This window comes from Anabrus simplex, chromosome 13, assembly GCF_040414725.1.
Source record: "Anabrus simplex isolate iqAnaSimp1 chromosome 13, ASM4041472v1, whole genome shotgun sequence".
In the NCBI taxonomy this organism is placed as follows: Eukaryota; Metazoa; Arthropoda; class Insecta; order Orthoptera; family Tettigoniidae; genus Anabrus; species Anabrus simplex.
The window spans coordinates 16,486,262-16,500,674 of NC_090277.1; the positions used below are offsets into that span (position 1 = coordinate 16,486,262).

General features: G+C 41.2%; 1 protein-coding gene across 1 annotated transcript in view; it reads left to right on the forward strand.

Annotated features, from left to right (window-relative positions):
• The first annotated feature begins 1,084 nt into the window (after positions 1 to 1,084).
• Positions 1,085 to 14,413, forward strand: part of LOC136885131 (cytochrome P450 4C1) — a 31,705-nt gene continuing 18,376 nt past the window's right edge. Inside the window, exon 1 of the mRNA XM_067157598.2 lies at positions 1,085 to 2,173. Coding sequence (XP_067013699.2) covers positions 1,097 to 2,173 — 1,077 coding nt within the window. The 5' untranslated portion in view covers positions 1,085 to 1,096. The remainder of the gene's footprint in view (positions 2,174 to 14,413) is intronic.

The following is a 14,413-nucleotide window of genomic DNA, read 5'->3' on the forward strand; positions in this document are numbered from 1 at the left end:
AACAACTCATTCATACCTGCCACCGTACGTTCCTGGAACTCAATCCCAGCTGAAATTAGAGACATAGGCAATCCGAAGTTATTTAAAAGGAAATGTTTAATGTGGTACACAAATATGTAAAAAGTAGATTTGACTAACGTAAGAATTTAATAATTAACTCTTAATTATCAATGAGGATACAAAATGATAGGGGTTAAGTAAATTAATTTTAGTGATTTTTAGAAATATATGTGAATGTTGTATAATATGGTTTGGCATAATAGCAGGCTTCGTAGCCTGAGCCCCGCCATATAAGAAAGGCAATAAACTAAACTAAACTAAACTAACTGACCGGAGAAGGTCGCATCTCTGGTGTAGTGGAAGTGTTATTAACTGCCACCCCCGGAGGTCCCTGTTCGATTCCCGTCTCTGCCACGGAATTTGAAAAGTGGTACGAGGGCTGGGACGGAGTCCACTCAGCCTCGGGAGGTCAACGGAGTACAGGGGCTTCGATTCCCTCCTCAGCCATCCTCGAAGTGCTTTTCCGTGGTTTCTCACTTTCCCTCCACGCAAATGCCAGGACGATAACGCCACGGCAGCTTCCTCCCTTCTAATCTGTCCCTCACTTGGCCCTGTTGATCACAGCAGGTGAGATCGCCTGAGTGAGATTCTGGTCCTCCTCCCTTGTTGTATCCCACAGACGCAAAGCCTCAAGCTCCAGGACACTGCCCTTGAGACGGTGGAGGTGGGATCCCTCGCTGAGTTCGAGGGAAAAACAATACCTGGAGGGTAAACGTATTAACAAATAAATATTATTATTATTATTATTATTATTATTATTATTATTATTATTATTATTCAACAGTTTGCGAACTGATAGAGGCGTGTTTTTTTTCCAATGTAAGTCTGAATGTCGCGAGGTACAGGTACCGCCAATCGTTCCCCCCCCCCCCCCCGCGACTAGATTATCTTGAATCAGGTTACGATTAAAACCGGTTTCTAACGTAAGTGTCAATGCCTGCGAGCTAACTGGAAATATTAAGCCCCCTTCTGGACTCCTGCACTCCCCTACTTAAGCAGGCCCCTCCACTTCATTCGTAGCCCAGTGCGAGACAAGATGAGTATTCTGCTGCTCTTTGTGTTCTTTGTGTGCATTTGGTTTATCAAATTCTCGTGGTCGCGCCGACGTCTCCGTGAATTAGCGTCTCAAATTCCAGGTCCTTCCACAATACCTGTTCTGGGCAACTTCCTTCTCGTTACTGGAGGGTCGGAACAGTTTTTCTATCATCTTCGCAGTTTAGTTGATCGATACGAACGAAAGGTATTTCGAGGTTGGTTCGGACATATACTTTATGTATTTATCACAAACGCAGAGGATGTGGAGCAACTCTGCGTTAAAGAACGGTTATTAAACAGGGACCGGTATTTGATTGCAGTCTTGGAGAAGTTCATGGGGAAGGGATTAATAACCAGCCGGGATGAATACTGGAAACAACAACGTAAGATCATCGCCCCTACATTCAGACCAAACATATTAGAGACATATTTATCAGTTTTTAATTCGCAAGCTTGTGTTTTGGTCAGTCAGTTAGAAAAGATCGCCAGTGGGGATGAGTTTGATGTCTATCCGGTACTGTCCCTTTGCACACTTGATATGATTTGTGAAAGCACTATGGGCATTAATTTCAAGGCGCAGGAAGGGAGATATACGTATCTACCGCATTTTCTTTTGAACTTACTTTATGTGTTGAATAAACTTGTTGAGAGACCTTGGCTGATGTTTGATACGATCTTCCATCTGACTAGTATGGGTCGAAAATATAAGCAGGAGGAAAAACTGCTCCACGATCTCAGTGATAACATTATTCGTAATAAACTGCGAGAATTACGCGAGGAAAAACCACCAGAGCAAATGAATAAGGGAACATTCCTAGATATTTTAATCAGGTCCTCTGAAAGTGAAGGTGCTGCTCTGTCAAACAAGCAGTTAAGGGATGAAGTTATTACTCTGCTACTGGCTGGAATTGAAACCACTGCCACCTCCATGTGTTTTACTCTTATGATGTTGGCGTATCATCCCCAAATACAAGAAGACGTTCATCAGGAGTTGAAGGAAGTTTTTGCAGACGATTGGGAGCGACCAGTGACGCCGGACGACGTGAAAAATCTGCAGCTTCTGAATCGTGTTATTAAAGTAAGTAGAATGTTTTTTATATGTTTAATACTTTAGCACGGTACAGGATACAAAAGTGAGGTTTAACACCAGGAGTTCGAATGAATTTGTGATCCACTTTTGCATTTTTAACGGACAGTACTCTATTCTTATAATGTTCACTTTACTTTGTTATTTAAATAATATTTGATGAACACGTCGTAATCATTTCAGGGCCAACCATTCAAATCCATAACAGTAACCACATCATTATAGACTCGGCTGAATGTAGAAAGTATCTAGGTAACGGTTGCTAATAGTGCATTGCTTTGTTGATAGAAGCTGATCTACAGTAACGTAAATTTGTACTTTACGCATTATTCTGAAAATACGTTAGCATATTTTTGAAATTCGACATAATGTGAAATAAAATCGATTGGCACGTTTGTGACTGGGCAGGCTCAGTGAGAAGAACACCCGATTATCCGGCTTGCTGATTAACCGTGAATCCCCGAGGTTTATTCTACTTTTTTTCACGGCACTTAGAGTACCTTTGGACCGCGCAGCATGCTTTCTTCGAGGATTAAACTGTGTCGCAGTTCCTTGTTGGTACGAGTTTCCTGTATTCTTGTCGTTCTTGAAGTCTCAATGAACCGAAGGTATGTCCCTCCAGTAAGGTTTTCTATAAATTACTGGCAAATCTGCAGCGGTTCAGCCACATCTATGTCGAGTGGCTTGCAAGACAGCCGAGAGAAGAGTCCTCTAACTCCCTGGTGGTTGTTACTACGTGAAACCGTAAATCGTTTGCCCTGTAATAACGAGATTTAAATTCACATCGAAACACAAGCATGGAAGTAATAATACAGGCAAATTAAAAGACGAAGACTACCATTTCATGGCAACCTTCACGGAATGAGCGACGAGAGGCTAATTAAAAACATTTCTGAACACATCTGCAAATTAAAACAGAGCACGTTTTGGCTGAAAGAGGTCGCAAACGGTCTACAAGACTGAAAATCACAAAATATATCTTAACTAACAGGGTGGGCGACAGATCACTTCTGCGGAATTTTTCGCTTTTGCAAATTTGACGTCATCCTCGCAGAATACAGGGTCAGTGGATCAGTCGAAGTATGAAGAAGTTCAGAACGCAGCAAGTGGCGTCGGGAGATTGTGGGTTCGATGTCGTCAGCCCTGAAGGTGGCTGTACCTTTCACCCACCGTCGCTGTCGGTGCGCATTGAAAAATCTCTACGATAGTCACCGATAAAGCGTTTTCTAAGTGGCGAAATTCATTAAAATAATAATAATAATAATAATAATAATAATAATAATAATAATAATAATAATAATGCTACATATCTTCGCTGAAGACGATCTCTTCCGCAAGAAAGTATTGACGAACGGGCTAAATCGAGACGAGCAACCGGAGAGAAGACACGGTGCCCCTTGGACAGAGGTGCGTAAGAAGGCCAAGTTCAGTGTCAAATGCCACAAGCATTAACGTGGTCCTTCATGGCCCCAGAGAATTAATTAATTATATATATATATATAATGCAAATGACCACTGAACTTGACACCAGCACATTGAATTACACCTTGCAACATGACAATTCTAAGCACGTTCTTGCTGTTGAACCTATCAACAGCTGTCACACCCGCATGCATGTTGTTATATTGCAAGTCATTTCTTTATATTCTGTGTCGTCGACTAAGACACAGTGTGCTACTTGTTGTGGCGTGTTATATGCTATCATCACTGTGGTCCTTCCTGTGTTTTGTAAGCGCATGCTCCTGCAATGTGAGCCAGGGGGTGAGGCATTTTATTGTGGTACAGTTACTAGCTGTAGTTTATAAATCTAATAAGTAATGCTTTAACTTCATTAAAAATAGACTTGTTGGCAGGGCCGGATTAACGGTGGGGGGGTGTCTGCGAGCGGTTGTTATCTCTTTGTATTCTGACGTAACCTGCCTGCTGGTAGTAGTGCTTCTGTGAAAATCGGTTAGAAGGCATCCCATTCATCATTTGTGTTTGCGGGACGTTTATAAGTAGTGAGTTCGGCGATCGCGGGCCACCTGGTACAGTGAGACACCTACTAGTCTGGCGAAGGTGCAAACTTCGGTTTACTCGTGCCTCGCTGGAGATTCCCTTTATGGAAGTAATTTCCGAGGATAGTAACTTACTCAGTGAGAATATCTTCAGTAGCTTTAAAACTGATGTTATCTTTAGTTGTTATCCTGTCATCCACGCAACAGGATTTTCCAGATCTTGAACTTCTTTACATTATTAATTTCAGTTGTTCTTTTTGTCGTCCGGCTCCATGGCTGAATGGTTAGCGTGCTGGCGTAAAGAAGTACATTTAAATTGAAGGGGACGATGATATACAGTAGAAAGAGCTAAAAGTCCCAGCAATGTGTGAAGAATTTCTTACACGAATGGCAATTAAAATATTTCTTGGTATTCACGACCTGCCACGTTGCATAAAATGCCTACAGCGAGGTTGGCATGGATCCCATAGCCATTTTTATCGTGGTTATGGCCTATCACTGTCATATTTGAAGGCTTATTTTCCGCCATAGTTTTGATTTAAATCTTTTTAAATGAAAAATAACGTATTCAGATCAATTGAATACTTAGTTCTGGCTTGGGTCTATACTGGGTATAGAAATAAATACATTTTGAATGAGCTATGAACTAATTTTTGTAAATTTTGTTCACATTTCTTAAAACATTTTCTTAAAAAGCCCTCGCGGGCCGCCATTTGGAAACGCCTGAAGTAGATCGTCATTTAACTGAATCGGCCATTAGAACTGTGAAGCGCGCTATGACCAGCAGCCTTTAGAACACGTAACAAGCGATAGTACAGTAACTGGTCCGTGAAGCTGCGTTCAGTCATAGTCAGCGATTTATTTCTCTAATAAGAACGACACTAATAATTATGTCCGACTCTGTCGTGTAGTGGTTAGTGTGATTAGCTGCCACCCCCGCACGAGGGCTGGAACAGGGTCCACTCAGCCTCTGAGGGGGTTCGATTCCCACCTCATCCATCCTCGAAGGAGTTTTCCGTGGTTTCCCATTTCTCCTCCAGGCAATTGCCGGGATAGTGCCTAACGTAAGGCCGCGGCCACTTCCTGCCTTCCTTCCTTCCTTCCTTCCTTGTCTATACCTTCCAATCTTTCCACCCCCCCCCCCCAAGGGCCCCTCTTCAGCATAGCTCGTTGCACGCATAGCATAGCCTGGGCGAGGTACTGGTCCTCCTTCCCAGTTTTATCCCGAGACCTACACTCCATGCCACTGCCTTTGAGACAGGATTCCTCCCTGAGTCCGGGGGAAAACCTAACCCTTGAGGGTAAACGGATTAAGAAAGAAAGAGATAATAATTTAAAGTCGACTTCGAGCCTCCGTGGCTCAGGCGGCAGCGCGCTGACTTCCGTGGTACAAATCCCGGTCGCTCCATGTGAGATTTGTGCTGAACAAAGCGGAAGGTTTTTCTCCGACTGCTCCGGTTTTCCCTCACAAACACACTCCAATACCATGTGAGTCATTGCCCTAGAGGAGTGCAACACGCTCCATACTTGACTGACTGGAAACAGGCTCTATAGTCCTCTCCGTGTAAGGACGTACCCTAAGGGTGCAACCTTACCCTTTCTCCCCTGTAATATTAAGATATTGATTTATGGTTACTTTTCTTGCTGTTGGGTCTTTTTCAGTGTCGGTAACCATACAGTTTAGGGACCCTACTTGCCGATACGACGTCTTACATTTACCGTTAATCTGGCACGTTGGCAACGTTCAATCACTGCTCTAGCGTGAAGTGCGTGTTGCCACCGCATCGCTTTAAAGTCACTAGTGATACATTTGCGAGAATATTTAAAGCATATTTTCTTTTTCTGTGGGATTGTAAATCTATTTGGCTAATACCAGGTAAGTAGGATTGTGGCATGTTCGGATAATGCATTTAATAACATAGTTTGTGTGAAATGATGAAAGTGCTCAAATACGTCAGTCTCATGTCTAGATCTACCGGTACATGAAATAACTCTTGCGGGACGAAATTTTGGCAGTAGAACATATAACACTATTATTTTCAAATCCGCAGTGAACTTGAAAGCTGACCTAAATTCCGTTCACGGAGCTTGGCACATTAGTATTCCTATATGTTTCCTGATAAGGTTGAAGATATAACCAGCCTGCAGGCTGAAAATATGCCCAATAATCTCTCTCCTTACTGGTTACCGGTATTGAAGAGAGAAGGAAATATTCGCGCAAAAGAAAGGGAAGTCATTGGATGTCTGGAACTTTCGAAAATCACACTGCAAAGACTTATTAAATAAATTGCATCGTTTAACACGCCCCTCTTTTCAAGAATATGGTTATAGTACGCCTACTGTATATCAAAATAAAGACAGATAATTTAAGTGAGAAAGTGTGTTTATTTCCTTAATTCCTCACTGAGGAGATATTCATAATTATCTTGATTTATTTCATCTTATCTTTTATCATTTACTAGGGTAGGGAAACATTCATTATCGGTGTTTACATTGAGGTTAGTTTGTTATGGTTATGTCTGATGATTTTAATATGTAACCAGGCAGGTTGGCAGCAGTGATCAGCCATTACAAAAAAGAGAAAAGAAGAGCATCGGGCGGCGATATTTACTTTCTGGGGTATTTCCTTACGTGGCAATTACTATAGATTGTTTCTGGTGTTCATAGCCGTCGGACCAGTTTTACTTTGTTAAGTTAGACTGATGAACAAGTGGAACTTGTAGAACGAGGAATTGCAAGGCCATCAACAGTCCTTGAGTCGATCGTGTTTGTGTAAGCGGTGAAAGTGAGCAGAGGTCAAGAACCGCTTTCTATACCAGTTGTTCTCAAAGCTCCTTCAGGCGGTCCACGAAAGGGAAATTCTTACTCCAGAACATTTTTTTTTTTTTTGCTACTTGTTTTACGTCGCACCGACATAGACAGGTCTTATGGCGACGATGGTCGATGGGACAGGGAAGGGCTAGGAGTGGGAAGGAAGCGGCCTTAATTAAGGTGCAGCCCCAGCATTTGCCTGGTGTGAAAATGGGAAACCACGGAAAACCATTTTCAGGACTGCCGACAGTGGGGTTCGAACCTACTATCTCCCGATTCTGGATACTGGCCGCACTTAAGCGACTGCAGCTATCGAGATCGGTCCAGAACATTTTCTTCCAGGCTGAGCAGCGGTCGCTTGGTAGGCCAAGGCCCGACAGGGCTCTGGTTCCATGATGCTTGGCTTAAAGGTCATCGTTTATATGTAAACGGATGTTTTAGCTGCGGAACGCGGGGTACAAGTATGACTTACTGTGTGTTTGACAGGAGTGCGTGTGGGAGAGGAGAGAAACCAACACCAGTTTTCGGGGTCGCTAGGGCGATTGGTGACAATCCCAATGGCACGAGAACACAGTTTAACGCGAACTCCAAAACTATAAAACCATAAATTTGTTCGGAAAATGTGAAATAGCGTATCAATAAAATAATCTACAAATCCTAAAAAGTGAACAGTAAAAGAATTACCCCGGCAGCGCAGGGGTCCCTTTCTCTCAACTGAACGAAACCTACAGCGAAGAGTATCAGTTATCGTTAAAACACGTTTTTTTTTTTATAATTTAAAGGATAACATAACATAAAATAAATACAAGGCTCAGCACTGTCATGGCGTCAAGCCCATTACTGTGACGCACTTCTTGTCGCTAGAAAACATTTCTCAACTTCTTCCACGCCAGAAAAGCTCAGAGTCAAGGAAGAGGAAAATAGACGCAAAGTGTGGCAAAGAAAAATATTGGAAAGGCGTTAAGAATTAAGTTTGGAGAGAACACTTATGTCAGAACTTTTAATTCATAGTGCAGAAGGCTTTCAAAATTGCATGAAATGATATAGATTATCGGAAAGCCGGCTAGCGACTGTTGACTCGGACAAGCAATGAAGTCTTTGAAGCTTTATAAAACTATCTCTAGACAAGTGAAGCTTCCACGGTGTGTACAATTATTTAGTTCTTCTTCCGGGTTGAGCTGTGTTGGTGCCAACATGGCAGTATTCCTTGTCGAGGCGACAGAACCGACCCGAGATAATGAGCGGTTCCTGACCTTGTTCTTGGTCCGGCTGACGTAAGCCCCGCGGCTGTCTCGTGAGTATTCTGTGTCACAGCCAGGTACTGGCACTTGCCCGCGCTGTTGTGTTGTGCTCTGTATGTATTACTCTATGTATGACAGGCATACAAGAATTGCTGATTTTATATCATTCTAAATTCATATTGTTCGGGTCTTGGTCTTGTCAAATGAAATTCCCTGTCACTGTGGAAGCTTCAGTTCTACGATATTTCACTTATATGTTCATCTAGAGCATGCAGGTGTCTGAGGTGTCTGAAGCTTTATACAACAATCTCAAGGAATTGATAAAAATACCAAATAAAGAAAATCTTCGTTTAATCTAGTTAGGAGAGTGAATATGGAATGTCAGGTTATTCACTGTGAGCGAAGCTGGAAATAAAACTACATTAAAACACAGTTAAAAGAATATCATGCAGAATTAAAAATATTGTATGTTAGAACCAGAAGAAATAAGAAAGCATCGGATTCCGCAATACGAATATTCGTGCTCTAATTGCGTCCTTGCGCATGTGCGAACCGAAATGTTAACGAAAACACGGAAATTTAATGAAAAGTTTCATTCACAAAAGTTAAAGACATTTTGTTTTCAACGTGTTGGAGAAGTTAACGAACAGGCTGTTTTTCTCAGTAACAGCCAAAAGTGTTCATGAACGCTGTTGGTTAACAGTGTTTATCAACAAAGTTCACGAAAACATCTCGGTGTGAACGCATCTTTACTCATACTTCAGATAAAGTAACAAAAGTTACGACGATCTTATACATATCGTTAATATTTCATATTTTAATGTTTTTTTATTCTTGGGCTATAATATAGACATAATAGTATAAGTTTAGCTTATACTATTTCCGTTGTCAAGATCCGTTTCCCTCAACTAATTCACTCTCTCCAGAGACGAATAAATTTATCAGTAGATAGGAATTTTTAGTGAATTCTGACATGCGATGCAGTTTATATTGGAATACATGTAACCCAACAGGGTTGAAAACGTATAAATTAATTTTGAAGAAAATTATTATTGTCATGTTTATCAGAAATTTAAGTGGCGTAATCAACAGCGCAAGAATGTTCCTCACGCATGTTCATTAATACATTGCCACCGATCGGTTAATTGATTCTAAGAAAAACACTTTTCCCTTTGCGAAATTCAAATTATCGTAATTATATCTCGCGGTCATGGCCATTCATCAACAGCTATTAATTTCTGATGGCAAGCGGTCATAAGACACAGCGTGCCTGGCCATCCATCCATACCTTACATCACAGCCTGCACGGTTGTTAGGTAACATTGTCTGAACATCCATCCATACCTTACATCACAGCCTGTACTGTTGTTAGGTAACATTGTCTGGCCATCCATCCATACCTTACATCACAGCCTGTACTGTTGTTAGGTAACATTGTCTGGCCATCCATCCATACCTTACATCACAGCCTGCACGGTTGTTTGGTAACATTGTCTGGCCATACCTCACATCACAGTCTGTACGGTTGTTTGGTAACACTGTCTGGCCATCCATCCATACCTTACATCACAGCCTGCACGGTTGTTTGGTAACATTGTCTGGCCATCCATCCATACCTTACATCACAGCCTGCACGGTTGTTTGGTAACATTGTCTGGCCATCCATCCATACCTTACATCACAGCCTGCACGGTTGTTTGGTAACATTGTCTGGCCATCCATCCATACCTTACATCACAGCCTGCACGGTTGCTATGGTTACATTTTCCTGACACTTTTTGTCGCATCACGTTACACGAATTTTCGAATAACTCCCAGTCATAAAGCATATTTGTGTCAAAATTCGAATTACACTCACCGCATGTCATCAAACCGTGCGTTTCTAAATGTTAAGAAGATATGAATGTTGCCTTTACAATGAGTAGCAGGAAAATCCAGTGACGAATGCTTCAAAGAGCAGGATTAACTTATAGGCCTGTGTTTACTCATAGGCAACTATATGTAGGCATTTCATTATTTTTGTATCAGTTACCTAAAAGACAATCAGAAATTAAGTTCTAGCCTTCAGGCAAGCAACTCAGTGTTGAAAACAACCTAGGGATATGAACTAGGAGTTGTAGGTAAATGAATTTATTTATTTATTTATTTATTTATTTATTTATTTATTTATTTATTTATTTATTTATTTATTTATTTATTTATTTATATTTATTGAATTTAACAGTAGCGAAGTTAGGGCTCGTGGCCCTCTCTTACACTTAACCACATAATTAATTTACAGATGATACATATATAAAAGAAATGTACTATTCTATCATCAAAGATAAGCTAAAAAAATACAGATTTGGACAACTTATAATGAGGAAAGAAAGCAGAGTTCAACAAATAAAATAGAATAAAATTCTGAGCGTAAACATAAAGAGAAAGAGACGAAGTCATAATGAAAAAGTAAGATGCAAACTGGAAAAAGAAGCAATGCATAAAGAGAACACAATAAGTAAAAAAGTAAATGGAAATATAAGTATGGCCATAAAGGTGATCTATGTACATGACTAAGAAGCTAAATATTATGTACATTACACTGTAATAATAATAATAATAAGAACTACAATCACACAACCTATCATACGTCATCACACACACGAAACAGTCAGTGGTATTCAACAGGTAATCTCTACATGCAGTCTTAAATTTCGATATTGAGTTCCTCACAGCAGCTGGGAGTGAATTCCAAAGTCGTGACCCGGCCACAACGAAGGGTCTGTTGTATATTGATGAGTGGTTGACGGGAATAGCGAGGGAAGTGCCAGGTCTAGTGGTGCAATTGTGGAATGAGGATAATAAATGGAATTTTGAAGAGATGTATTTGGGTAGATTTTCCTTCTGTGTTCGATATATCAACGTAAGTACGTGGAATTTCCGTCGCCTCTCGGGTTTCAGCCAGGAAAGAAATATGTAGCTAGGGGTTATGTCAGCATCGTAACTCAAGTTAAAAACAAATCGAAGACCAGAGTTCAATGCTCGTTGAAGTTTCATAGTTTGTTCACGGGTTGCATCAATGAGGACAATGTCGCAGCAGTCAAGTATTGGTAGTATCAAAGTTTGGAGTAGTTTTATCTTGTGGCAAAATGTCCTTATGTCGTTTCAGAGGTTGTAGCGTCGCGTACATCTTCCTACACGTATTTCTTACGTGTGCAGACGAGTCAGGGTCATACCTAGGTTCTTCACTTCCTTACCGAAAGGGGATTACGGTGGCATAAATAATTGTTTAACTTTATGGGGTTGAGGAGGAGAGAGTTTTCACTGGCGTACACACTGAGTTGTTGAAGGTCGGAGTTAATATCTTATTGCATTCGATATATCATTTATATTAACGTGGCGGTAAATTTGGAGGTCGTCGGCAAAGAGGTGATATCTATTATACTTTATTTTAGAGATGACGTCATTTATATACAGGACAAACAAAATTAATAAAGTAGGAGAATATATTATTCTTTATTTATTCCCAATAATTACAATCATCGTTGTCCGATCGATTAGATTAGCAGTTTGCCTTTTCTACCACTACGAGCGCTAATGTAAGTCAATGTAGAGTTACACTTAAGCCCTTATAACTACATTCGGTATGAACATTTTTTTCAAAAAATGCCTGGGGAATTGAACCAAGGAACACTTTACAGAAATAATTATGTAAATAAGTTAATTTGGCCAGGATCTGAATCAAAAGGAAAGCGAGTAAAGAGACAAGCGACTTAGGCCGGAAGTCATTTTAGTTTGTTAGAGCTATCGGAGACTTGAGCCCTTCAACTCTCGGCACACTTGAGGAAATTGCTTAATTTTACGTTTTTCGTGGTGTGGGGACCGAACTGCTTGCAACATTTAAAAAGCGCCTTTCTCTTTGTGATACCTGACGGCATCTCGCCGAACCATGCGTTTCTAAAATAATGTTCAGAAGATATGAATATTGCCTTTACTAATAATAATAATGTTATTGGCTTTACGTCCCACTAACTTCTATTTCGCTTTTCGGAGACGCCGAGGTGCCGGAATTTCGTCCCGCAGGAGTTCTTTTACGTGCCAGTAAATCTACCGACACGAGGCTGTCGTATTTGAGCACCTTCAAATACCACCGGACTGAGCCAGGATCGAACCTGCCACGTTGGGGTCAGAAGGCCAGCGCCTCAACCGTCTGAGCCACTCAGCCCGGCTATTGCCTTTACAATGAGCAGCAAGAAGACTCAGCGACCAAAGGATTATAGGCCTGCTTGCCAAGTAATGTATTTACTAATATACAACTATATATAATCTATTCCATTTTCTTTTATCAATTATCTAAAAGGCAATCAAAATATGTAAGATGATTGCATGTTTCTTTAGTGGTTGGTAGCGTGGTATGTTGGATGTTGATTAAGAGAAGGGTATTAAGATAAACAAAAGTATACTAACCACAGTAAAAATGCTCGACCCCCCAGGAATCGAATCCGGATTCTTTTGAAGAGATGATAAGTCAGCTAAAGAAAGGGAGCAATTATTATTAATTTACGGTTATTCCACAAAACGAACATGCAGCTCCCCGCTTACCTCTCCAGCAATTTTCGTCGCTTTGGTTCTCTACAACTCACTCAGTCTCCGTGGTTTCCCATTTTCACACCAGGCAAATGCCGGGGCTGTACCTTAATTAAGGCCACGGCCGCTTCCTTCCACTTCCTAGGCCTTTCCTGTACCATCGTCGCCATAAGACCTATCTGTGTCGGTGCGACGTAAAGCAAGTAGCAAAAAAAGAATATAACTTTCATCTTAATTAGATTGATTAAGCTCTATTTATGACTAATTTCTGACTTAACACTTTAATTAATATTTTTAAATCAGTATTTATTTTCAATGAATATTGAATTTTCACGACCGCATTGTAATCGAAACCAACTTTCAACTTCTTAGGTCGTGTTACGTACATTTAGTACGTGTTGAAGAGATGTTAAGTACAGAACAAAAATGGCCAACCAGACACCAGCAACCGACGCGAAATCGGTAGGTTGTGGGTTCGGATCCCACTGGTGTCTGGTTGGCCATTTTTGTTCTGTACTTAACATCTCTTCAACACGTACTAAATGTACGTAACACGACCTAAGAAGTTGAAAGTTGGTTTCGAGTATTTATTTTCCTTTCTTAATCTGTTTACCCCTCCAAAGTTGGTTTTGCCCTCGGAATCAGCGAGGGATCCCACCTCTACCGCCTCGAGAGCAGTGTCCCGGAGCGTGAGACATTGGCTCGGGGGATACAACTGGGGAGGATCACCACTACCTCGCCCAGGCGGCCGCACTTGCTATGCTGAACAGGGGCCCTGTTGGGGGTTGGGAAGATTGGAAGGGGTAGACAAGGAAGAGGGAAGGAAGCGGACGCGGCCTTAAGTCAGGTATCATCCCGGCATTTGCTTGGAGGAGAAGTGCGAAACCACGAAAAACCACTTCCAGGATGGCTGAGGTGGAAATCGAACCCATCTCTGCTCAGATGACCTCCCGAGGCTCAGTGGACCCCGTTCCAGCCCTCGTACCACTTTTCAAATTTCGTGGCAGAGCCGGGAATCGAACCCGGACCTCCGGGGGGTGACAACTCATCACACAAATCACTACACCACAGAGCCGACTAAATCAGCATTTACCAATCAGAAGTAAACTTAGCTTGTGATAGTACATATATCACACCCCCGAATTATATGTAGAAGTTAGAGATATTATTGTCAGTATTCTATTTTATTATTATTATTATTATTATTATTATTATTATTATTATTATTTCATTTGTATATTTTGCCATTTATATTTGTAAGCTGGAAGATATCCACATATGTAGGTATGAGTAATTTGTTTTGCACCAGTGGGAAAACATTGCTGTAATAACTCTGGTAATTTGAATGAGTCATCTGGCTACCCCAGTGTCTGTTGTGATGTACTTGTGTCAGGAAATTCCATTACTCGTGTATATATCCCAGCCTGTTGAGATAAGCTTGTTGTTGTACCAGGAAAGTTTGGTGATTCATGAAAACTCCCCAGAGTTTGTTATTGTCTTGGGAGGAAGAAGTAGTTCAGGGCTTGGTCTTGATTTGAGATCACTCATGATTGGCTGGCAAGCACCAATCCAGACGTCTCATCTGAGAGGAGGGGGATGTTGATGTCTATAAAGGT